Source organism: Rhincodon typus, chromosome 27, assembly GCF_021869965.1.
Source record: "Rhincodon typus isolate 14 chromosome 27, sRhiTyp1.1, whole genome shotgun sequence".
Taxonomy (NCBI): Eukaryota; Metazoa; Chordata; class Chondrichthyes; order Orectolobiformes; family Rhincodontidae; genus Rhincodon; species Rhincodon typus.
The window spans coordinates 36,366,075-36,393,436 of record NC_063358.1 but is presented as its reverse complement, the minus strand read 5'-3'; the positions used below and the strand labels follow the sequence as shown (position 1 = coordinate 36,393,436).

At 40.2% G+C, this 27,362-nt stretch overlaps 1 protein-coding gene across 1 annotated transcript in view; it reads left to right on the top strand.

Moving 5' to 3' along the window:
- LOC109914512 (ephrin type-A receptor 7) overlaps positions 1-27,362 on the top strand; it is a 527,439-nt gene that overhangs the window by 428,709 nt on the left and 71,368 nt on the right. Inside the window, exons 6-7 of the mRNA XM_048613049.1 lie at positions 4,553-4,677; positions 24,227-24,389. Of these exons, the coding sequence (XP_048469006.1) occupies positions 4,553-4,677; positions 24,227-24,389 (288 nt within the window). The remainder of the gene's footprint in view (positions 1-4,552; positions 4,678-24,226; positions 24,390-27,362) is intronic.

The window sequence follows — 27,362 nt, the reverse complement described above, 5'->3', positions numbered from 1 at the left end:
CATCCAGCTCCACACCGTGTTATAACAATGGCTTGATGTTCAGATGTGGGGTCATTGTTCTTGTGGAGGTAGGAAGAATGTCCGAGAGTTGGTGTCCTCTGCAATGTAAAAATCGGTGCATCGGACTACAACGGCACTACCTTTGTCGGCCGGTTTGATGACAAAGTTAGGATTGAACCTGTAACTATGTTCATCAATGGAACCCTTCTTAACAAAAGCAATATTTTAGGGAACAAGAGTTAAATCTGTGAAAGTGAGCTCCCCTGGAAGATGGTATACGTGGACAGTGTTGATTCATTCAAGTACATATCAAAATTCTTTTGATACTATTTTGCAATACACTCTATAAATAATTGGGGGTAAGGAGATGTGGTAATGTAGCATGCTGGGACAGAACAAGTGACTTTCAAACTATGGTCGTCAAAGCTGTCCTCAGTGAAGGTTTTCTGCATGTCATTTTGGGTCTGTAATGGATGAAATGATAATGATGATGGCTATGAATAGTTAACATCTCCATTACCAACTTTTCATCTGTCTTGTTAACTATATGGACCTTCCTTGTTTTCATTATTTCGCAACCTCTATATTTAAAACCAGCTAACTATTGCAGCAAAACATGGACTATAAATTTTATCAGTGTAAAGCACATTACGCCCCAAATCAAAAACTTGGACTGCGATATTTTAAACACTTTTGATAAATATCTGTAACTCTTTCTGCTGGGTTTTACTTAGTCCCATTTGCAGTTTTTTTTGTAAGTTCAATGAACATTCCATCCTATGCATGGACATGAGATGTTAAAATTAAGTCCCACATGCAGTAACAATTGGACACCAGTGAGCCATATAATATTATTCCTGAAGTGAGTTCAAGCAGTTGTGGTCAGCAATTACCTGAAAACGTGTAGTTTCCAAGAAATACCATTTAAAAAAAAAATTGTTGTAATTTCATTGACCATTTTTAAAAAAAATCTAGATATCTCTTATATCCATCAAACTCAACTCTGCAATAATTATTAAATTTGAAATCAACATAATAGGATGGCAGAATCGAAGTACAAGGCGAGACTGAATCGGTTAGGACTATATTCCAACTATATTCTGCCATCCAAGACTGTGGCACTGACGAGGTAGGCTGTGTTTTGGGCTCCGGGCCTGTCTGCTCCAGACAGCCACTTTTTCCCTCCTTTCCTTATCCTTTTTGTCGTCTTCATCTTCTTCCGGTCTGTGGTGGAGAAGCAACATCATGGAGGAGAGCAGTTGGGGGCGGGACTCTTGGGAAGGCAGCTGCCTGGCCTGGCAGCGGAACCAGGAATCTCGGGCTGCAGCAGAGTAAAGACTCCTTTATCGGCGAGGCGATGGCAGCAGTGGAGTCGGGAGCTCCGAGCGTGGGTCCAACATGGGACCCGCCAATGGTGGCCCCGTTGGTCGTGTGGACCCAGCGACGAAGAGAAAGGCGCCTGAAGAGTAGCGACTCTGACGTTGGTGGGCAGAGGGGTGGTGGCACAGATGTCATCGGTCAGCTGGCTCAGGAATCATGGTGGAGGCAACAGAACGAAGATGGGCTTTCTTTCAGCTTCATCTTTTTATTTTTGAAATATTCAAATGGCTTGGTATTGTGGTGATAGCTGAAGCTTCTCACTGTATTTTAGTGTGTTGTTCATAGTAGAGTACATGTGGCAATAAATCATTCATTCATTCATTCATATTCTGGTATGAAGAGGAATGAAGGGGAATCTCAGAGGAACTTATAAAATTGTGCCAGAACTAGACAGGATAAATGCAGGAAGGATGTTCCTAATGACCAGAGAATCCATAACCAGGAATTGCAATTTAAGGATATAAGATGGGTCATTCAAGACTGAAATGAGGAGATATGCCTTCAGCCAAAGAGTGTTGAGCCTCTGAAACTATCACAGGTTTACAATTCTGGAGATCCATCCTGAAAGCATTATGGGTCTGTCTACACCAAAAGGACTGTAGCAGTTCAAGAAGATAGTTGGCTACTCACCTTTTCAAGGGTAACTAAGGATGGGCAAAAATTGTTGGTCCAACTAGCATGGCCCACATCCTGGGACTGAATTAAAAAGGAAGTCAGGGAGTGACCACTTGATGCAATTCTGAATTCTCCATTTTCACCTTGAAGGAAACATCCAGAAAGTTCCCTTGAAGTCGAGGTTCTGATTTTTTTTCATTCTCGCTGACCGTTTTCCCATTTTTCACCATTGCTCACATCACACAAGAGGAGAAAATTCACCCTGTTACTTTTAAGTCAAGATTGAAAATATTTTTTGGACAATATATTAGCATATTTATATGCAGTAGTTCACATCTCCCAGATGAAAGTAAGACATGGAAATTCTTAATATGGAAAGTAAAACTTCAATGTTGAGGTAAATCTCCATTATTACATTGTACAGACAGGATAGCAATGTCAAATAGGCTAAATCAAATTCATAGCTAAAAGATTCAATGGTAAACTTTAATGTAGTCAGTTTATTATGATTTTATTGCCCCCATATGCAGAAAAATTAACATTAATTCATCTAATTTTGACAGTAGCTGCCTACCCTACAAAGCTTAGTGGCACTTAAGTCCCATAATTCTATTTGAATAATGATTATTTGATAACTGCTGTCATGGTAACAGCTTTTATGCTACATATTTATTTCAATAGTACTGTAAATGTAATTTCTGCATTTAGTGTAGGCTCAATGTGTGATTCATAGTGAGCTGCCAAAATGTCTTTATTCAGTGATTGAATTCACAATCCTTGGGTGGAGAATTTCATAGATTTACAACCCTTTGAATGAAGTAATTTCACCACAGTACTAAATGATCAACCCTTTGATCTAAAACTGTACCCTATTGATTCCTATACCCTACTAGATTCCCCAAACATTGGAAACAGTCTCTCAGCATCTACCCTCTCAAACCCCTTCAGAATCTAGGGTGGCACGGTGGCTCAGTGGCCAGCACTGTTGCCTCACAGCGCTAGGGACCCGAGTTCAATTCCATCCTCGGGCTCTGTTTGGAGTTTGCAGGTTCTCCCCGTGTCTGCATGGGTTTCCTCCAGGTGCTCTGGTTTCCTCCTACAGTCCAAAGATGTGCAGGGTATGTGGATTGGCCATGCTAAATTGTCTGTAGTGTTCAGGGATGTTTAGATTAGGTGGAAAAAAAACAAAAACAAAGTTGCTGGAATAGTTCAGCAGGTCTGGCAGCATCTGTGAAGGAGAAAACAGAGTTAATGTTTCGGGTCTGGTGACCCTTCCTCAGAACTGATAGTAGCTGGGAAAACGTCAGTTTATCGATTAGGTGGGATGGACATGGGAAATTAGGGGAATGGGAATGGGTCTGGGTGGGATGTTCTTCAGAGGGTGGTGTGGATTTGTTGGGCTGAATGGCCTGTTTTCACACTGTAGAGATTCTATGAATCTTGTATGTCTTAATGAAATTGCTATTTATTTGTGGGAACTCCAGTTTACACAACCTGTCATCATATAATTTCCCCTGATCCTAATGATCTGTGCAACAATTAGAGTCAAGAGCAGAGGAGCTTAGAGATGTACAAGACAGGACAGACCTTTTGGTCCAACTCCTCCATGCCGACCAGATATTCTAAATTAATCTAGTCCCATTTGCCAACATTTGGCCTGTATCCCTCTAAACCCTTCCTATCCATGTACCCATCCAGATGCCATTTAAATGTTGTAATTGTACCAGCCTCCACCACTTCCTCTGGCAGCTCATTCCATACACGCAACACCCTCTGCATTAAAAAGTTGCCCCTTAGATCCCTTTTAAATCTTTCCCACCCCATCTCACCTTAAATCTACACCCTTTAGTTCTGGACACCCCTACCCTGGGGAAAAGATCCTGTCTATTCACCCTATTCATGCCCCTCATGATTTTATAAACCTTTATAAGCCTGAAACGCTCTGGGGAAATAGCCCCAGCCTATTCAGCCTCTCCCTATAGCTCAAACCAATCAAGAACTAATGGCAAAGTATGAAATGGATATCAAAGTATTTATATATACTTTTAATACTGCTAAATTGTACAGCCCATTCGCTTAACGGTGATGATGGGGTCTGTGAAGCTGTACTTGTTAACCATTTGCAAATGTACAACAGGTTACTGCACTTTTACACCACAAATACTTTGTCTTACTTCTGTTGTGTTGGATGACATGGTTTGCTTCTCATGCTGCAGACAGGTTCAAGTCATGCATAATAATTGCTCAATAGTTTGTTCAGAAATCTAGAATTATTGAGCATTCCAAAAACTATTGACATTGAGCTGAATGTATGGATTATGTATTTTTTTACTTACTTGTGAATTGATCAAAAAATAATTCAATTTTTCACATCTGGTACGACACCTCACCATTACCATTGTCGATAGCAAATTTCATCCTGAAAAGCATTTTCTAATGTGTCTGAGGCAATTTTGCTTGTAGATAATAAACCAAGTTTTAAAGGCTTTCTAATCTGTCAGTGTTTTGTCTTTTATATTTGATGATGCTGATTTTTTTTTTCTGCTCCTGTTTCCAGGAATATTACAGGTGACGGATATCAGGACAGAGCGTGTTGAACAGAAGAGTGTTACCTTGGCATGGCAAGAGTCCGACTATTCCAGTGACAATGATACTGAATACGAGATCAAATACTATGAAAAGGTACTTTTGAGTGTCTACTCTGTGTAAGACACAACATGTTTGTAAGTAGGGAACATCAACTTGTTATAATCAACTTTGCTTCCATGTAAGAGAGTGGGTGAAAAAGGAGGATAATGCTTTTTCGAACTGGAATTCTGGGATGTTTGAATTCACAATGCTGTAGTAGGTGGTTGGGGACAGGGTGGAAGAATATTTTGCAGTTTGTAAGAAGATCAATTGGGATTTCCTGAATCTTAAACTGGAGGTTTGTAAACTCAGGATACTGCCTCACAAAGGAGCATTGTGTAGTATAATCCCAGTGGCAATCTCTTCTGCACCATTTGCATGGAACATCTAGTTAACTATTTTACAAATTGTTCCACAATTAGTTCGCACACAGAAACACACACTTCACTTTCACCCTCCAGATTTGTTAATCTTAAAGGGAAAATTGACGTTCAATCACTACAACAAATTGTCTGATCATTAGAACATTGCTGTTGAGATCTCGCTGTGTAGAAATTGGCTGCCAAGTTTCTGACATTATAAAATGACCATAGTTCAAAAGTGCTTCATTACTGGCAAAGTTTTGTGAGATGAGCTCAGGTCATGAAAGACATGATATCAATCTGCTGTTTTGGCTGTTTTATGTCGCTTTCTGTGATCTAATACACTTCTTTATTTATTTTGTTCAATGCAGTTGGAATACATTAGTTGCTGGGTTGTTGTGCATGTAAGGAATGTGTTTTTGTTGTAAATTGTGTATGAGTTCTTTAAATGTTAGCTATTGTCTGTTTACCATCATACCCTTTAAGTGCAGTTTCCCATTCACCTCAGCCCATTTGCTCCTCAAAGCTTCATTGGGTGCTTTGTTTAGATTTAATACTCTAGTTTCTAAATGAAGTACATCACTTTCAAATTTAATGCAAAATGCTGTCATATTATGGTCACTCATTCCACAGAGGTCCTTTACAACAAGATTATTAATTAACCCTTTCCCATTGCACAGTGATAGATTTAAAGGAATATGTTGGTTCCTCAGCATATTGTTCTATAAAATAATCTCACACACATTTCAAGAATTCAGCTTCCACGACATTAGTAATAATAGGTTTCCCCATTCTATCTGCAGCTGGGAAACCCTCATTATTACAGTAGTAGTCTTGTTAACTGCAACTCTGATTTCCTGGTTTATATTATGACCTACATAATCACTGCTATTTGCTGGTCTTTAGACCAGTCCCACAAATGTTTTCCACCTCATGTTGTTTTTTCATTCAGCCCAAACTGATTCCACATTTGAACTAAGGTCATCTCTCTCACTGCAGGATTAGTTCACAGAGCCGTTAAAGAGCCACCAGCTTTTTTTCCCTGATTGTCTGTCCTTCCTGATTGTCATGTGCCCATGTATATTCAAGTCCCACCTTTAGTTTCCCTGTAGCCACATCTCTGTCATGGCTCGTGCGTATAAATTTTTATATGAGCTGCCAATTCATCTGTTTTTTGGGGAATTCTATTAGTATTCAGGTGCAGAACTCATAATTGAGTATGTTTTACTGATTTTATGAACTCTAGCCCTATCTGCTAACACACTCTTAAATTTCCAGTCACCATTCCTTCTTGCCGTATCGTGATTATCATTACATTAATTGTTACTTTGATCTATTGCCTTGTTAGTTCATTTAATTTCCTCAATCATCCCCTACATGATCCCTTACTCTTCTATTTAGTTCATTTATGCAGATAGAATATGACAGTAAATGAGCAAGAAGCATAAAAATTGACTATAAAAGCTTCTATAGGATATGTATAAACTAAAAGATTAGCAAAAAATAAATGTGGGTCTATTACAAGCAGAATCAGGAAAATTTGAGAATGGGGAATAAGGGAGTGGCCAAGAGAAACAGAACAAATACTACTTTGTGTCTATTTTCACTGAGAACAGTATCAAAAATCTCCAAGAAATAATAGACAATCTAGGGACTAGTGTAGACAAGCGACTGTAATATTATTTTTAAGAAAGTTCAGAGAAAATCAGGAACAAAAGGTGGATTATCACTTGGATTTAATGATCTATATCCTAGAGTATTGATAGAGGTGGCTGGAAAGAACATAGATGCATTTATGATCATCTTTCAAAATTCTTTGAACTTTGGGATACCACCTGTAGTTTGGAAGTTGGCAAATGTAACCTCATTATTTAAGAAAGGATTGCTTAAAAAAGGATTTTGAATGAACCTCTCTGTAATGATTATCTCAAAGAAGATAAAAGAGCAAGTGTCAAAGTAACTGTAAATGCAGCATGGCCTACTGTACAAAGTTAAGCTGCATGGCCCTCAAAACATCTCGAGCTGCAGTATGAGTCAAGATAGGTCCTCTCCTGAGTAAGAGAGGAGGTCACTGATAAGTTCCCCACTGTAGGGTAACCAAATGATAAATCTTACACAAACTCTCAATGTGTATTCAAAGATCACAGATGATAGGCAGGTTGAAAAACAAAGCTTCTTAATCCATTTGCACCATTTTAGCGACAATATTAAGAACTTATCTTCAGATGGAGGCTGTTGATTCAAGGCCCCCATCCCAGAAACCTGAGCACATAATCAAACTGATGCACATAATCAAACAAAGTGGTATTGTCAAATTGGACCATTGTCTTTTGAGACCCTACCTGTCCTCCAGGGTAGACATAACGTTTCTGTGGCACTGGTTTGAAAATGAGTCAGGAAATTTTCTTTACATATCTTGGAAAATTCTTACCCCTCATCAACACACTAAAAACAGATCATACAGTGACCTATCACATTGTCCTTGCTGCGTATAAGGAGGCTTCCAATTTTGCTACATTACAATACACTTCAATAAGTATTTCATTGGATTTAAATCACTAGGAGATGTCCTGAGATTCTGCAAGGTGCTTTAAATCTTTGGAAACCCATGGTTAGGCCTCAGCCTGGGTACTAAGGATAATTTGGGCACCACACCAGGAAAAATGGATAAGGCATATTACCAGGATGATGCAGTACAGTTATAGCACAGGTTGGAAAAGCTAGTATTGTTCTCCTTGAAAGAGAGAAGGTTAAGAGATGTTTGAATGAAAAATTGTAAGATGATGAGGAATGACATTATAAAGATTTATAAAATTATGAGGGGCATGGATAAGGTGCATAGCCAAGATCTTTTTCCCAGGGTAGGAGAGTCCAAAACTAGAGGGCATAAGTTTAAGGTGAGAAGGCAAAGATACAAAAGGAACCTGGGGACAATGTTTTCACGCAGAGGGTGGTGTGTGTATAGAACAAGCTGCCAGAGGAGGTGGTGGAGGCTGGTACAATTACAACATTTAAAAGGCACCTGGATGGGTACATGAATAGGAAGGGTTTAGCAGGATATGAGCCATATGCTGGAAAATGGGACTAGATTAATTTTGAATATCTGGTCGGCATTGATGAGTTGGACTGAAGGGTCTGTCTCCATGCTGTAGAACTGTATGGGGAAAAATTATTCCCTCTGAGTGTGTGAAATAGAAGTCACAGATTTAAAAGCATTGAAAAAGTCTCAATGGGGAGACGAAGAGAACTTATTTTTTACTCGGAGGTGTCAGGATCTAGCAGTCTTTTTAAAATGATGGTGGAAGCTGATTCCATAAATTATTTTAAAAGGGCATTGATAGGTTTTAGGCTGAAGAACTGATATAGTTACAGCTAAAATGTAAGGGCTATAAGAACAAATGGGAATGTTCACTCGATGAGCTAGTACACGAATGCTAGGCAAAATAGCTTCCTCTACTCCTGTAAACATCATGCATTCTGTTTAAATAAAAGCCTTTGGTATGCATCTAGTATTAAAGCTGCCCTTTGGTAGTGTACGCATAAGTGTCCCTTTGAGTAGCAGGTGATCATTAAAATCTTGCTGTGCTGCTTGAGGTTATTTCACAGCTGAGCTCTTGCTGGTTTCTTTCAAAGGTTGTCTTTTCTTCCTGAATTTAGCTAACAAGGCACGTAGAGTTAACTTCTTCTGTTAACTTTTGCACTATTACTTTATGAGAGCTTGAAGTCTTTTATGCTATTAAGACTTTTATGCTGTTGATCTAAGCTTGCTGTTTACTTTGAATAACCTTCTCAGGCATCAAATTTCTTTCAAACACTGAAGATGCAGCTTTTACAAATTGTAAAGGACCATGCAGAGGGTCCCCCTCGGAGACCCTAACCAATCAGAAGTTATTTTCATTATGTAGATCCCTCTGAAGTAGCAAAACTGTCATGGGCAATTGTCAAGAGCCTTTCAATGAGACAATGAACAGTCAAGGAGACTTCATGCGCATCAACCTAAATTATAAAACTGACTAGTTACTGGTTCCAATTCAAGATCCAAGTTCGTCTGACCCAGTGAAGAACACGCCAGTCTTTGATTCACTCCATTTGTCTCTTCATGTTAAAACAAATCTTGTTATATGAAGAGTAAATTGTCTAGAGAAGGAATTACCGCAGGGTACACAGAAAAAATTCACTAAGATTCCTTAGTTAGCGTCTTTCAAACCCATGACCTCTACCACTCGAAGGACAAGGACAGCAGATACATGAATACTCCAATGCCTTCAAGTTCCTCTTAAAGCCAGTCACCGTCCTGACTTGGAAATATATCACTATTCTTCAGTGTCGCTGAACTGAAATCTGGGAACTCCATCCCTAACAACATTATGCGTCTGCCTACACTAAATGGATTGCAGTGGCTCAAGAAGACAGCTCACCACCACCTTCTCAAGTGGAATTAGTGATGGGCAATAAATTAGGGATCTAGGAGAATTAGGGATAGGCAATAAATGTTGGCTCAACCAGTGATGCTTACATCCCATGAATGAATAAGAAAACATATAAAGTACCCATATCTTGTCACCCATTGTGTGAGAGTATGCAGCATATAGTTACCTTTTATTTGGAAAATCAATTGCACGAAGCCCCTTTATGATATCAGTGTTTCAGGGATTCAGTTGTAGCTGGAGTTGGTGTCTCATTGAATGTTAAAGGACTGTAATGTAACATGCGTCATTTGTATTGATTTGCAGTTAATATGTGAGCTGATAAATATATGCTTTGTTTATCCATGTGGTATGCGGTACTGAGATGGGGAACTGTATCTCGGCTGATTTCATTTTCAAGTCTGTAAATCATTTTCTTCCTTGACAGAAACCTGTTTGTTCTTCACTCTTGGGTTACCCCTAGTTTCCCACACCCTCCCCAGGCAGGCTGACATCGTGCATAGCAGTCCTGTTAAGAGGACATCAGCTTTCTGCAGCATTGGAACTAATTCTGGGACAATGGATTCTGTCCAAGCTGGATGGGTTCCATCTTAACAGGACTGGGACTAATTACCACAAAGGGAGAGTTTCTAGTGTTGTTGGGGTTGGATTGAATTACTTGTCAGGGGGTTGGGAAATCTGAGGGGTAACCCACTTTGGAAAGTAGTCAAATTAGCAACCGGAAGTAGAGAAACTGGAAGGGAGACTAGAAGACAGGAGAAGACAGGAGAATCAAAACCAAGTATCAAGAATCCCTTGAATGCAGAATTAAGTTGAAAAGTCAAGGGCATTATATCTGAATGCATACAACATGAGCAACTAGATGATCTAACGTCATAAATAAAGGAAAATAGTTAATTACAGAACAGAAACCTGACTGCATGGTGACCAGGACTGGGAGCTAAACGTTCAAGAATATTCCACGTTTAGGAAGGACCAAAAAGAAAGAAAAGGAAGTGGAGTTGTGTAGATAAAAATGGATCAGTATGTTATCAGAGGATATTCTCAGATCAGAAGAACAATTTATAGAATCTCTTTTGGTGGACTTTAAAAATACAGCAAGGGGCGGCAGACATTGGTTGGAGTTATTTATAAGCCACCAAATAGTAGTGGCAGTGTGGGACACGCTATAAATAAAGAGATGAGGGAAGCTTCTTAGTATGGACAACACAGTTATGAGAGGTAACTTCAATCTGCATATAGATTCAGTAAACCAATTGAGTACTAATGCTGTGCAGGATGGGTTTCTGGAGTGCTTTAGGGATGGTTTTCTGGAACTGCATCCTGAAGAGCTGACTATAGGATAATATTGGATCTAGTATTATATAATCAAAAAGGCCTAATTTTTATTTTTTTTTAATATCTATAGGTGCCATGGTATGGTGACTAAAACACTTTTCAATTTTTTTTGTTAAAAATACGAGTGACAATAAATGACTATTCTATTCTAATTGGTAATCTTGTTACAAAAGAATCTTTAGGGATGAGTGACCACAATATCATAGAATTCTACATTACGTTTGAAAGTGAGGTAGTGTAATCTGAAGAAAGAGTGTTAAATTGAATAAGGGCTATTAATGAAAGCATGAGAGATATTGGTTGATCTGGATCGGGAAAATACGTTAAACGGCATGGCAGTACATTAACAATGGAACTGTTACCTGGCTTTCATACCAACTACACATTGTTTCAGTTGTAAAAATGCAAACAAATGTCTGTCAAAGGAAGTTAAGGGTTGTATATGAGTTGCAAGTTGCCACAAATAGTAATAAATTTAGGGATTAGGTACTTTTTTGTAAAAAGTAAATGAGGACCAAGAAACAGATAAAAAAAAGAATATGAATGCAATCTTTGCAAAAAGCATAAAAATGGACTTGCACTATTTTCATACTTCATGATGTCATTAGTATTTAGAAACCTATCTATCACTGTCTCAAATGTACACAATGATGAGCTGCCATATTTCTCCAACATAGAGAATTCCAACACTCAATACCTCTGAGTGTAGAAATTCCTTTAATCTCAGTGCTAATTGATTTGCCCCTTACTATGAGATTATGCTTCCCTGTGAGGCAACATGGGCTAATGCCATGGCCTTAGTAATGTAATAATAGCAACAATAATAATAACAGTATTAACAGAGAGACTGAGGGGTTCAGGTACATAACTCTTTAAAGTTTGCGCAGGGAGGTTAAGAAGGCATTTAACATGCTTGCCTTTATTGCTCAGACCTTTGCATATAGGGGTTGGAACATCATGTTGAGGTTGTACGGGACATTGGTGAGGCCTCTTCTGGAGGACTGTGTCCAGTTCTGGTCACTCTGTTATAGGAAGGATTGTTATGAAGCTGGAGAAGGTTCAGAAGAGATTTACCAGGATGTTGCCAGGAAAGGATGTTTGGAGTTATGGGGAAAGTCTGGATAGGCTGGGACTATTTTCACTGGAGCATAGGAGGTTGAGGGGTGACCTTGTAAAGATTTATAAAATCTTGAGGGGTATAGATAAGTTGAATGGCAGGTGTGTTTTCTGTAGCCTGGGGGATTTCAAAGACTAAGGGACATATTCTTAAGGTGAGAAAAATTTTTAAAAAGACACGAGGGGCAATTTTTTTTTACACAAAGTGGGTTCATGTGTGGAATGAACTTCCAGAGGAAGTGGTGGATGTAGGTACAGTTACAACATTTAAAAGACATTTAGATAAGCACATGAATAAGATATGCTTGGAGGGATATGGGCCAGCGCAGGCAGGTGGGAACAGTTAGTTTGCGATTATGGTCGACGTGGACTGGTTGGACCGAAGGGTCTGTTTCCATGTTGTATGATTCTATGCTTGCCTGTTCATCTAAACATTGAATATCCTGCCATTATTGCCATTCACCCTTATTTGCCCCATGTATGCAGCTGAATCATTCATAACGTCATGAAATTGGCTTTTGTTGCATTCCGCTGAGGAACCATGACCCTTATTTGTGTTCAACAGTTTAGTATAACATGAATTTTTTATTTAAAGCCTGATTAGAAGAAATTGAGTATAAGAAAGAACCAAGAATAAGAGTTGAGCTCACAACCTGATCCTATAGGGAGAATGGACGTGTCATTAGAAGATTTGTTTTAGTCACTCATGGAATGTAGACATCACTGACTGGGCCATTATTTATTGCCCAAAGTTAGTTGCCTGTAGAATACAAATAAATGACTTGCTAGATCATTTCAGAAGGCACTTAAGAGTCAACTACATTGCCAGTAGGTCTGGAATCCCATATCAGTCAGACCTGGTAAGGAAAACAATTTTCTTCCCTAAAGGACATTAATAAACCAGATGGGTTTTCATACAATCAGCCATGATGGGACTCAGATCTGGGTCTCTCCTCTAATAACAACGCCGCTTTGCTATTACTTCTTCAGTATTGTGGAACTGGAGAGACAGAAAAAGTTGTTGGGAAACAAAATAGTAAGAAGGTAAAAATCTGGACCTCCCATTTCTTTCCCCAAGCTGTTGGCTTTACTGTGGAGTAGATTATTTTAAATCGTGCAAAAAATGGCTTGCCAGTTCACAGTGATGGAAATATCACTGAAAAGGAAGGAATAAGTTTAATTTTTTTGGACCTTTCAGAGGATGTTTTAACATGTTTTACATTAGTATAATCACTGTTTGAACATGGGAGATACAGCAGACAAATTTGTGTACTGCAAAATCCCACAAAAAGCAATGAGATAATAACAAGTTTATCTGCATTAGTTTAGTTGGTGGAGGGATAAGCACTGGTTAAGGTGCCGGTGAGAACTTCCCAGTTCACCTTTGGCAGTGCTATGTGTCATTTATACGCACCTTCTCATCAGAAAGATGAGTGCGAGCAGCTAATTAATCTGCACTCAGAATAGGTAACTAACTAATAGGCTGCAGAACTTGTGCTGTATACATTATGCAGCTCTTCGGAATGTTCTGTCCTTGTACTTATAATTTAATACAAAATTCACAATGATATTTCCTTTAATTGGGCATGAAGAAGAGAGTATAAAATTTTCTTCGTGTTCAGAAAACCAACATGGAATAGCTAGAGCCCATGTGATTGAATGACAGACTAGTCCTGGTATCAGTCCATCATTCCAATAAACAGTTGGAATGTTCCTCAGAGCATAAGTAACAGGCGCAGGAGGAGACTGTAGGTTCATGGAGCCTGATCTAGGGGTTTAAAAACTATCTTCCAGTCCCCATTTCTGATAACTTCCTGAGAGAACAAAAGCCTGTCTGGCTCAGCTTTAAATATATTCAGCATTGGAGCATCCATAAAGTCCTGGAGTAAAGAATTTTGAAGATTCGCAACCCTCTGAGTGAAATAATTTCTCACTATCTCAGTCATAAATATTCGGCCCCCTATCCTGTGTGACAATGCTGTGGCTTTAGCAAGTGTATTATGTCCTGGTTTCTTTAAAAGAGAGATTTAGCAAGAGGTGGAGAGCAGTCTGTGTGGTCATGTAAACAGCTTTTGAGGCCCTGTTTTGTTTTAAACGTTGGAACAAAAGGAGCAGCCTAGTTGGGTCTAGCTCTCATAGACCAGGATTTCTAGCTTTTTTTAGCTTTTAGATTTAGCAGAAACTGCTGGAGTCTTGAAGGAATGGAAGTTATCTTTTCCCCTCTCTCAGTTACAGCTAGAAGCTGGGGTTTCTCTTCCTACTACAGAGCTGCATGTGAGAAAATCTGCTTTCTGAATTTGCCTTTTTGCCAAAGGGTGTATTTAATGGATGTTACTATATTGCAACAGCTAATTAGTAATAGTGAAATTCTTATTTCTTTTGTTGTATTTTAATTATAGTGTTTAAATAAATTGTGTTTTGCTTAATGCTGATTAGTTTGACCAGTCCAGAATTGCATCTGGAACATAACACTTTATCTTTGCCTTTAAAATAAGAAAAAATTAGGGACCAGGCTACCTTCTTAAAATATTTTGAGGGGTTCTGGTCTGGTCCATTACACCTCAGACTGTGTGGCCTGTGTTCCAGATTCCTGACCATTAAAAACGATCTCTCAGTGTTCACCCTGTCCAAACTTCATTAGAATCTTATGTGTCCCACTAAGATCACCTCCCATTCTTTTTACTCCAAAGAGTAAAGGCCTAATTTCCTCAGCCATTCCTGATGGGACAACTCCTTCACTCCAAGGAGCAATATAATAATTTGTTAATGTATCACCTCCAATAAAAGTGTAGCCCCTCACAAATGTGAAGTCTCCAACAACACACAGCATTTCAGATACAGTCTTGCCAAAGTTGTGACAAATTCAACAAGATGCCTGTATTCCTGTGCCCTAAATCGCTTTATAATAAAGGTCAACATATCATCTTCTCCTTTTTTCATTGCTTTCTTACTTTCTGTGTTCTTTGCAAGAGGATACTTGTCACACAAAGAAGTGACTCAGAGTCATAGAGATAGTTCTAGCATGGAAACAGACCCTTCGGTCCAACTCGTCAGTGTTGACTAGATATACTAAATTAATCTAGTCTCATTTTCCAGCATTTGCCCCATATCCCTTTAAACCCTTTCTATTCATATAGGACTCAATAGAACAGTTGGAATATATATTTTAACTACAGGAGTAAGCATAGCTAAACAAGCATGAGTTTGCTTAACTTGAGGTATCCTCATGTAGAGTGTACCATTTCTGACCAAATAATAACCATGCAGTTTCAATGCCACATCAGCCATCTATCCTGCAATGGGGCCAGTATATTGTTTTAACAGCTGCATTAATTCAGATATATTTATTTGTTGAGTCATTTCTAAGCTCAGGTATGGACTGGTTATGGGCAGAAATATTATCAGAAGTAGTCAGGAAAAGAGGGCACCATCTATTGTATCATTGATACAGTCATTTGTCTGGATAGTATTATCATTTGTCATCAAGACTGGTATATCGAAATGTAATGAAAGAACCTGAAATTTGTTTTTTGCTCGGACTGTGGCTGCTGATGCTCAACGCACAAACATGCAAAACTAATGACTAAGGACACTTACAGCTGAAGCTCTTTTTTTATAAAATCACTTGGATAAACAATAAAACTTTTTTATCTGTGGGAGAAAGATGACATCAATCAATAGGCTATTCAGTTACATCACCAAAGCAATATATATCATGGGCAAGTGTGCAGCACTCCAATCTGACCACACTATTGTACTAAGTCCAGTCCAGTTCTAGTCATGGAAGACAGTACAGAGAAGAGCTGCAAAGCCGATCCTAATATTAGAGATTTGACCTAAGAAGAAAGATTGGCAGAATATGGCTGTTTTAACCCTGAGGAGATGCACAACATTGTAAACAGTATGGAAAAGATGAATGTAAGAAATTGCTTTATTTAATTTGAGAACAGGCAAGAGAGAGGGCAGCACAGTGGCTCAGTGGTTAGCACTGCTACTCACAGCACCTCGGATCCAGGTCCAGTTTCAGCCTTGGGGAACTGTTTGCGTGGAGTTTGCACATTCTCCCTGTGTCTGTGCGGGTTTCCTCCGGGTGCTCCTGTTTTCTACCACAATACGAAGATGTGCAGGCTAGGTGGATTGGCCATGTTAAATTGCCTGTAGTGTCCAGGGGATGTTCAGACTGGGTGGATTAGTCATGGGGAATGCAGGGTCACAGGGATAGGGTAGGAGGTTGGGTTTGGGTGAAGTGCTCTTCAGCAGGTCAGTGCAGCCTCGATGAGTTGAATGTACAAGCAAATGGGTTTAGGATATTCTTGCAAAGTAATATGTTTCTCCCGTTTCAGTTTGCATGTTTCCAAGTAATGTTCACTGACATTTTGTCCACTGTGACTAAAGTGTGTCGTGGTTTGCCCACACACCTGAACATCTATGCCTCTTGGACCTTGGGGTTTTATGTTTGCTGGTTTGTCTCCTGTAAACTTCAACCATGAAAAGCTTCCTACCAGTTTTAAAGCAGTTTTACCAGTGTTCCATCTAATTTCTGTTTCAAAGCCTTGAACCCTCAAGTTGACCATCAAGGATCTATTTTGACTTTTTGATCTCCCTTGGGAATTTTGTCTTCAAAACACTTCCAAAGAAATGATATCTTTCCTTAAATAAATTGATCAAAACTGCTCACAATACTCCAGATGTGGTCTCACCAGCATCTTGTTCAGTTGTAATTGAGACTTCCCTACTCTTATACTTCAACCCCCTTGAAATAAGGGTCAACATTCCCATTAGCCTTCCTGATTAACCACTGTACCCGTGTGCTAGCTTTTTGTGTTTTGTGCACATTTACCCTCAAGTCCCTTTGTGTTGCAGCTTTCTGCCATTTTCTCCATACGTATAATGCTGTGTTCTTTTGTTCTCCCTTTCAAAATGAACAACTTCACATTTTCCCACAGTATCCTCCATTTGCCAACTTTTTTGACCATTTTCTCAACCTATGAATATTGCTCTGTTAACTGTTTGTATCCTTCTCACAACTCGACTTTCCACCTATTTTTGTGTTGATTGGAAATTTGGCTACAGTACATTTGTTTCCTTCCTCCAAGTCATTGATATATATATATAGTGTAAACAGTTACGGTCTCAGCACGAGTCCTTGTGGAATCCCATTTGTCACCAATCTGAAAAAAATCCCTTCTTTCCTGTCTGTTTCTTGCCATTAACCAGTTCTCTATCCACACCAATATACCACTCCAACGCTGTGGGCTGTTATGATCAGCTTGGCCAGTGTGCCAAAGAATGGCAGATGGAATTTAATTTAGATAAATGCAAGGTGTTTCATTTTGCTAAGTCAAACCAGGGCAGGATTTACATAATTAATGGTAGAACCCTGAGGAACGTTGTCAAACAGAGACCCAGGGGGGCAGGTACATATTTCTTTGAAAGTGGCATAACAGGTAGACAAGGTAGTGAAGAAGGCATTTGGCATGCTGGCCTTCATTGGTCAGAGGATTGAGTACAGGAGTTGGGATATCATGGTATGGATGTACAAGACATCAATAAGGCCACATTTGGAGTACTGCATACAACTCTGGTTGCCCTGCTACAGGAAGGATGTTATTAAACCGGAGAGGGTGCAAGAACGATTTACAGGAATGTTACCGGACTGGAGTGTTTGAGTTATAAGGAGAGGCTGGATAAGCTGGAACCTTTTTCCCTGGAGTGTAGGAGGCTGAGGGGTGACCTTATTGAGGTTTATAAAATCATGAGGAGCATAGATAGGGTGAATAGCAAAGGTCTTTTCCTCAGGCGCAGGTAAATGGAACTAGATCAGTTTAGAAAACGTGGTTGGCAGGGACAAGTTGGGCTGAATAGTCTGTGTCTGTGCTGTATGACTCTAAGACTATATGACTTTTGTGAAGAACCTCATGGTCTACCTTTTGGAAATCCAAACAAAACACATCTAGTAATCCCCCCCAATCCACTACGGTTGACACTTCTTCAAAAAACACTTAATAAATTAGTTAGATGTGGTTTCCCTTTCACGAAGCTATGGTGACTCTACTTCATTAGATTATCCAAACGTGCTGCTATTCCAAAATAATTAGTCCCAACATTTTTCCAACAAAATTCTGATAACTTCTGATCCCTCACACCAACTAATAAACAGTCTCTCATTAATTCATCCTTCAAAGTTCTGTGCATGCAATATCCTGTTCGATAATATAAATCCATTAAAAAGGCTTCTATCAAATTTCTCAGATGTAGAAATCCCTTATTAATTCATCTATTCTATCTCTACATATTTTCTATGGCTAAAGTATGCATCACCTGCTTAAATCAATACCTTACACTCTACAGTACTTCCTTCCATGCTTTATCATGAGAGAATATCATCAGCTATTGGACCTTCGGCTTATAAACAAAACATGCACATTCCATGGTGCTGCTCACTCGTGTGCAAGCCTGAAGCTGTTCTGTAGCATTGTCTTCCACATGTCTGACTCTGGTCTTATGGTCTTCTTCGTGATCAAATGAGGTAGTAGCATGTTCTCTCCCAGAGCTGCTATCCCATTGGATAATCGTGATTGATTCATCTGGATGAATGCTTGGATTTTCTTTCTTACTGTCAAAGCATTGCGATCCTGTGTTTTCCCTGTCAGAGTATTGCTGGTTTCTGACTAGGCTTCAAAGTCTTCCAAGGTTCTTCCTATCCTGCCCTTTGAAGTCTTCCTGGTCTATCATTCTGCAAAGCCTCTGAAAATTTTAGCCTGCCAATCTTTGAAGTCTCCTGAGCTCCTGACCTGTCTTTGGAGACTTTTTTTCCTTTTTAGTGGGGTCCCTGGGCACTGTTTTAACAGTGGCTCGCGATGTTTTGCACTAGTTGCCACCAGGTTCCATTATGGGCTTTAAGCCCAAGGTGTGGCACTGCTACCTTACAGCACCAGGGACCCGGGTTCCATTCCAGCCTTGGGCAATTGTCTGTGTGATTTTCCCTGTGTCTGTGTTGGTTTACTCCCACAGTCCAAAGATATGCAGATTAGGTGGATTGTCCATGCTAAATTGCCCATGGTGTTCCAGGATGCGCAGGCCAGGTGAATTAGCTGAGGGAAATGTGGGGTTGCAGGAATAGGGTAGGGGGTAGGATGCTCTTTGGAGGATCAGTGCACACTCGATGGGCCAAACGGCCTCTTTCCTGACTGTAGGGATTCTATGATACAATATTGCTGCCTGCATGCTGAAGTATCAGGCTAGAGTAGCCCATATGCACCGTCCCTGAGGCTGTTCGTTCTGCATTGCTAAGACTTTTCAACACCTATGTACCCTAACACTCCTTTATTTACATCAATGTATAGGATATCAAATATAGTTCTCTAGTGTAGCATCCAAGATCACTTTCTTCCTATGCTCATTCTAGACTGGTGCATTGTTGAGGTTGGTTGGCTCGCTGAGCTGGTTTGTTGTTCCGCAGGCGTTCCATTACCGTGCTGGGTAGCATCATCAGTGCAGCCTCCGATGAAGCGTCGGTGTGTTTTCCCGCCTGGTTTTTAAACTCTGGAGTCCGTTTAGCTGGATTACCTCACTTCCGGGTTTCCTTTGTAGTGGAGTGTATATGGGGTCGAATTCTGTGCGTTTATTGATGCCTTTCTTCGTGGAGTGCCAGGTTTCTAGAAATTCCCGTGCCTGTCTCTGCCTAGCTTGTCCCAGGATCTTGGTATTGTCCCAGTCGAATTGGTGGTTCTCCTTATCCATGTGGATTAAGATGAGTGAGTATTGGTCGTGTCTTTTTGTAGCCAGTTGGTGTTCATGTACCCTTGTTGTTAGTTTCCTTCCTGTTTGTCCGATGTAGTGTTTCTCATAGTCTCTGCAGGGGATCTTATAGATGACATTGGTCCTGTCCATGGCGGGGAGTGGGTCTTTAGTTTGGGTGAGTAGTTGTCGTAGGGTTGATGTGGGCTTGTGTGCCACTCTGATGCCCAGCGGTCATAGGAGTCTTGTGGTTAGTTCCGATGTGTTCCTGAAGACATGACCAATACTCACTCATCTCAATCCACATGGATAAGGAGAACCACCAATTCGACTGGGACAACATCAGGATCCTGGGACAAGCTAAGCAGAGACAGTCACGGGAATTCCTAGAAGCCTGGAACTCCATGAAGAAAGCCATCAATAAATACATAGAACTCGACCCCATATACATTCCACTACGAAGAAAAGTCGGAAGTGAGGCAATCCAGCTAAACGGACTCCAGAGTTTAAAAACCAGGCGGGAAAACACACCGACGCTTCATCGGAGGCTGCACTGATGATGTTACCAAGCACGGTAATGAAACGCCTGCGGAACAACAACGAACCAGCTCGGCGAGCCAACCAACCTCAACACCCACAACCCGATCTACAAATCAACTCCAAAACTGGTGCATTCTCTCCCATTGATATCAGGGTTATGTGATCAGTTATATAATAACTCGCTCACAGGCAAAATGTGTTCAGCAGGTTTGAGAGCAGCTCAGATGGAAGTAGAAAAAGGTATGATTTCAGTTTTAGTACAAGGAAAATCTTTGAAGGAAATTTAGTCCAGTGGTATAGGGGAAGGGAGGGAAGTTGTAAACTTTGGAATTATGAGAATCTAAATAAATAAAGATGAGTAGATGGAAACAAATTTATTATCATTGTTAGACATCAGTTCCATTTGAAATGCATCAAAATAAATTCTAATGTTATAAACTGTCTGTATATGCTCAATATTTCTGTAAAAAATTATCTATATGTACATAATTTATGAAGCAAGATGACAATTGAAATTCCAGTGATCGCAGATAACTTAAATTAAGAATTACTCAAGAGATAGTAAGAACCGGAGATACTGGAGTCAGAGACAACACAGTGTGAAGCACTCCCCACCCCCAGCCTCATCCCATGACCAATCCTCCCTCTCATCCACGCCTCCTTGACCTGACACAACCTGTCCATCTTCTTTCCCACCTATCCGCCCTATCCATCTCACTGACCAATCCTCACCACTGCCTACCTGCACTCAGCTATCACCAACCCACCTACCTTCCCCAGCCCCACCCCTCCTCCCTCTATTTATTTCTGAGCTCCCTTCCTCCTCCCCATTTCTGAAGAAGGGTCCTGACCCTTTCCTGCTTTCCTGATGCTGCCTGGCCTGCTGTACTCCTCCAGCTCCACACTGTGGTATCTCTTCAATTAAGAATGACTGGTCAGGAAGTGCCAGATTGAAGATGTTTCTCACTTCATGACTTATGTGATCTTTTTCAGAAGGAATGTATTTATCATCAAGTGATAATTGTGTGGCTTTTGTATATTTTTCACATCTACTTGTTTGGTTTCATTTTTTTTCATTCTTTCTTCTTAAGTGCACACTTAAGTGAACACTCACATGGTACTGACTTCAGGACTGGAAAGGAGTTCAATTAATGCCATGGACTACAAATGCCATGATTGCTGAAGTACTGTTGATTAATGTTGAATTCCTTCATTGAATTTAAAGCACAGATGGTGCCCCTTCTGCTTAACGTGCCTGAGCTCATTCTAACTCCTCAATTAGATCTAATTGCTCTGCAACAACAACATACTGCATTCATATAGTGATTTTACTGTAAGGAAACATCCCTAGGCAGATTGCAGAACTGAAATCAGACACAAAGACTGGGACTGAGCCAAAGTAGGAACTATAGAGAGGAACCATTCAGAGCTTGGTCTTAGCAATTGATTTTGAGAAAGTGTTTTTTTTTAAAACCTAAAGGTGACAGGGACAGTGGAACTTAGGAAAAGGGGTTGAAGTTTAGGGCCTCAATTATAGGAGGCAATTGGCTGGGTGCAGAAGAGGCTAGAACCATAGAATGTACAAAATTTACTCAATCAGCTAATTTCTGGATCAATGCTGGCCAGAACTTAAATCCTATTAATTTGGACTAGACTTAAACTAATTGTCAGAGATATAAAAGATTTGCTCCAGCCTATGTCCCTTGCAGGCTTATTTTGGAAGTTGTTAAATTAAGTAATGAAATATGAAGTCCTTTTTTTTTAAACAATTACAGATGCAATTTTCAGTAGTTTCATTTCATAGAATTTACAGCATTGATACTGGCAATTCAAATCAAGTATTTATACTCAGCAATGTTCATCTCACTTTATTTAGTTTAACACACAATCAGCAAATTCTTCTGTTCCTTTTACCCGATATACTTACTTTGCCATTTCAGCCCAGAGGCACACAATGACAACATGAGAATTAGGTTTAATTCCTTTAACTTCAGATTTCATCTCCAAGGCCTTGTTTGAGTCTTTAATTTGAAGGACTGATTGCTTCTAGCTCGGGACTCTCACACTCTCTCACCTCCTCCTCTTCCAACTCTCCTCCCTTCCTCTCCTCTTAAATTAATTGTCCCTCCACTTTCTCTCTCTGTCTCTCTCCCCCCCCCCCCACCAATGTCCTGTGTGGTTTCCCCTCTTCCTGTCTCTGTCCTTCTCTCCCCAACCCTCTCCCTGGACATTCCTCATCCCTCCCACCCTTTCTTTTCCCTCCCCTATACCCATAGCTACCTCCTTCTATTCCTCTTCCTCCCACATCTGACCTCTCTCCCTGCCTCGTACCACCTGTCTACCCCACCCCTCCCCTGCCTTACCTCTTCTCTCTTACTCCACAACTTTTCTCATCCCTTCTCTCTCCATCTACCACCCTTTCTCTTCCCTACCATTGCTGTCCACCTGTCTCTCCCATCGAGCTCTCCCACCATGAACTCCCACTCTAAGATCTGTCCCCGCTGAGCTGATTACATCCACAATTGCACAAAGGTTTCTGTATCTGCATTTTCTGTCTACCCCAGTGATAACCAACTTGGGTCAAGTCTGCCTGACTTTCATTTTTCCATTTATAGTAATCTGGATTTTTAGCATTTTCCTCCATCCCTCTGTCATCTACCCCCAGGAATTATCTTTGCATCTGTTGTGAGCCTGTAGAGGATAAAAAGGAAACCCAGTTGTTAATAGTTTGGTTGTACATATTTTTACTGCAAAGTTGTCCGTAAACTTGTTTGGGCTAACTTAAAACTTTTAAGTATTAACTTAAGTATTCATTTTAAGTATTAATGATATGAAACAATGCAATCAAGATTTGGGATGATATCGTAGATTAATACTTTGCAACAGGTTTTGTTTATTATCATTCACATGGGATGCGGGTATCTCTAGAAAGGCCAGCACTTTCTGTCCATCCCTAATTGTACATGAACTGTGTCACTTGCCATTTTACAGAGCAATAGTCAACCCCGTTGCTGGAGGTTTGGAATCTCATGTAGGCAGACTGGTTGGAAGATTTCCTATCATGTATCCATCTGGTCTGAACGAAGGAACATTCGCCAATCCTCTTCAGTTCTGAAGTAGAGTCATCTGGACTCAATATGTTAACTCTGTTTCTCTCTCCAGACCTGCAGAGTTTCTCCAGCATTGTCCGTGTTTGTGACAGATTTCCTTCTGAACCAGATGGAATTTTACAACAATCAGTACAAATTGTCATGGTCACCTAAGACTAGCTTTACCTTCCAGGTTTTATTAATTGAATTTAAATTCCACCAGTTGTCTGGGTGAGATTTGAACCTCGCTCCCCAAAGACCTAGCCTATCAGGATTACAAGTCCAGTGGCATTACCACCACCACACTATTTCTTATTAAACTTCTGTGATGCTTCAATGACATTTCCTTGCCTATGTGTTAAGGCTTTGGAAATGCATTTTAAAATCTCTTTATTCTTCTGACTCCATTGCAGCATCTTCTTTGGATCTGTAGTGATATCAAGCAGCCAACAGAATTCCTGAGATATTCTCATCAGTTAACAAGGCAAGCTACCTTTTGAATATTCACATAAAATAAATAGTTACAGCAAATGCTTCTCCAAAGCTGAATGTTGGCAACATGCAGAGGATCACCATCTGTGTGCTTACATACATGCAAATATTCAAACTAAACCATATAGAGGAAGCACTTCACACAGAGGCTGGTGGAAATCTGGGAATTCCCTCCTCCAAAAAGCTACATCAATTGGAGATTTCAAAACTGAAATTGTTAATTTGTCTTTTGATAGGAAAGGGTATTAAGAACCAAGGCAAGTAGATGGAATAAGAGGTAGATCATCCATAATCTAATTGAAGAGTCTACTCCTGTTATGTTGCTGTGGTACTACATTCCGATGTATACATGTGTGAGTGTCTTTTGTAGATCAGCATTAACCAGCATTATTGATCTGCCATTATTTATCATTACTGTTATTGATCTGCCCATCCGTTAGAGTGGGAATGTGTCAGTAAGTTTGGATCTGCCATTGAACCCTGTATATTTTTCTGGCAGGAACAGAACGACCAAAGTTACTCAACAGTAAAAACTGCGTCAACGACCGTGACCATTAATAACCTGAAGCCCGGGACCCTCTACGTGTTCCAAGTCCGAGCTTTCTCGTCCACTAACTATGGGAACTACAGCCCAAGCATTGAGGTGCAGACATTAGGGGAGCGTAAGTAACACTGAAAGTGAAAAATAGTGGGCATTTCCCGTTCCCATTTTGTATGTGCCTGTGTTCACGTGTTAGAGGGCTGGCTCTTACACTGATTAACATGAGTTATGACTGTTATTGGATGCTGCCAGATATCTGGTGGTTAGTCAATCTTTTAATGATGCGCAATAAAAATGGTCAATTATCCAAATTGGGCATCTTGTTAATTTAGCAAAACTAAAATAATGGTGTATTACCACATTTCTGCTCCAGATCTGTATAAAAAATTTAGGTTGTATTGTTGTGCAATAATTAGAAAGTTTAGTAAGAACTTCAAAGGACAGATCTCTATTTCATCTACTTCAGTTTTGGCCTTTTAAAAATGAGTGACTTTAGCCCTTAGCCCTAAGTAGGCAATGAGATGTTCATGGCTGTCACACTTTAAATAGTAAAATGAGACATCCATCACACTCAAATAATGTGTTCATTGAAAACTTTGGCACTAGTACTTGATCTGAAAAATAGAGCCACAACATTAGGTGTCAGATCCTGTATATCCGAGAGAGGATTATGAGGATTAAATAGGATTTATGGCACAGAAACAGGCTATTCTGCCAACCAGTCCATGCTAATGTTTAGACTCCTCTGGAGCTTAATTCCATCTTTTCTCATCTAAATCAACCAGAGAATCCATTTATTCCCTTCCCTGACATCTGCTTCTCTGGTTTCCCCTTAAATGCATCTGTACAATTTACTTCAGTTATGTCCTGTGGTAACGAGTTCCACATTCTTATCACATTTTGCATGAAACAGTATCTTTTGAGTTCCCTGTTGAGTTTCTTGGTAATTATTCGATATTAATAGCCTCATGTTATTCCACTCCCCTAAAAAAAAGGAAACATTATTTCTGTATCCATTCTGTCAAAACCCTTTATCATTTTAATTTCGTCCATTAGTTTGCTGAGCTTTTCTCAAGAGACTTGGGACGTGACCTGTCAATCCTACTCTCACATAAAGAAATCCTGCATTTCTGGTATCATCTCTGTACATCTTCTTTGCAACTTTCCAGTGCCTCTATATCCTTCTTCAGAATATGAAGAACAGGACCATAGCTAGTACTGTGATATACCAAGGTTCTTTAAGATCATCACACAACTTCCCTACTGTTCAGTTTTGTCCTTCTTGAAATAAAACCTGACACTTGCTACACTCTTTTATGAACTTGTGGGGCACTTTTAGACCTTGGATGTATTAGTATTTGATACCCCTTTGTTCCCCTACCCCACCTGCGCTTCCATGTTCCAAGTAATGGGGTGGCACAGTGGCTCAGTGGTTAGCACTGCTGCCTAACAGCACCAGGGACTTGGTTGTTGAGGTTGATTGGCTCGCCGAATTAGTTCGTTGTTTTTCCGCAGACATTTCATTACCCTGCTGGGTAACATCATCAGTGCAGCCTCCGATGAAGCGCCGTTGTGTTTTCCCGCCTGGTTTTTAAAATCTGGAGTCCGTTGAGCTGGATTACCTCACTTCCGGTTTCCCTTCGCAATGGAGCGTATATGGAGTCTAGCTCTACGTGTTTGTTGATGGCTTTCTTCCTGGAGCACCAGGCTTCTAGGAATTCCCGTGCCTGTCTCTGCTTAGCTTGTCCCAGGATCTTGGTGTTGTTTCAATCGAATTGGTGGTTCTCCTTATCCATATGGATAAAGATGAGGGACTTGGATTTGATTCCAACCTCAGGTGACTGCCTGTGTGGAGTGTGCACATTTTCCCCATGTCTGCCTGGGTTTCCTCTCGCAGTACAAAGATGTGCAGGTTAGGTGGATTGGCCATGGGTTACAGAAATGGGGTGGGTCTGGGAGGGATGCTGTTCGGAGGGTTGGTGTGAAATCGATGGGCTGAATGGCCTGCTTGCACTCTACAGGGATTCATTAATTCCAAATAACAGGTGATTTCCTTCTTCTTCCTACCAAAATATGTCACCCTGTATTTACTGGTGCTGAACTTCATTTACCAATTATTAGCTTGTTCTGTAAGCTCAGTAACATCCTACTGTAATTTGTTGCCGTCCTCCTTTGCATTGACTATATCCCCCTCAATTTGGCAATATCCACAAATTTAAAAGTTCTGCTTTAGATTAGTAGTCCAAATTGCTCATGTAAATCACGAACATCACTGATTCTTCCAGAACACCATTGTCCTGCCACTCAGAATAACTACACTTTACTCCTACACTGTTTCCTGCCTTGAAGCCAGCTAACTATCTACTCTACTGCTTGTCCACTGACTTGATGTTTGTGTCTGTTTGAAGAGTATAATTCTTGATTTTTCATTTGATGTAGCCAATATCATGTGTCGTAGAGTCATAGAGGCTCATTAAATTATAGCTGTTTATCACATTGTTTTGAAATGTGTTAAATGTGATAATGCCATTTTGTTCTAAGCCAGTCTCACCTGCATTAATGATCCTTTAATGTTTCTCAAGCAACTGCTTTGTATTGATCTAAGCTGAACTGTTTGTTTGTGAAGTGTTAGCACTGAACCTTCCAAAACACAAAGTTTTGGCCGTCCAGTCCATTGTTAGGTCTCCTTCCGTTCAGGTCAGAAGGTGTGATCTTATTCCCAATAAGAATCCTCCTCTGGGAGTGCCATCCCATTAAGGATGGTGATTAGGTGAGTGGATGCTAGATTGCCAGGGAGACTGATAACCTTCATAGTGCATCCATTGAGAGTGGCCCTGAGCAGAAAGGGCAAGGGCACCAAGGATGGTTTGTCCTGGCATAAGTGGAGGCCTCAGCGATATCTCTATGCAGGTAAACCAGTGGAGTTTGTGAGAAGCTGAGTAAAGTTTGGAGCAGGGCAAAAACCCCACACAAAGCCTCTATAGGAAGACGAGTATGAGATTGAATCCCTCAATTATTCCAGCTTTTCTGAATCACAATTGTATTTGCCCACTTTGGGTAAAGCAGATGCTTCTCCGAAAATAATAAATCAAAA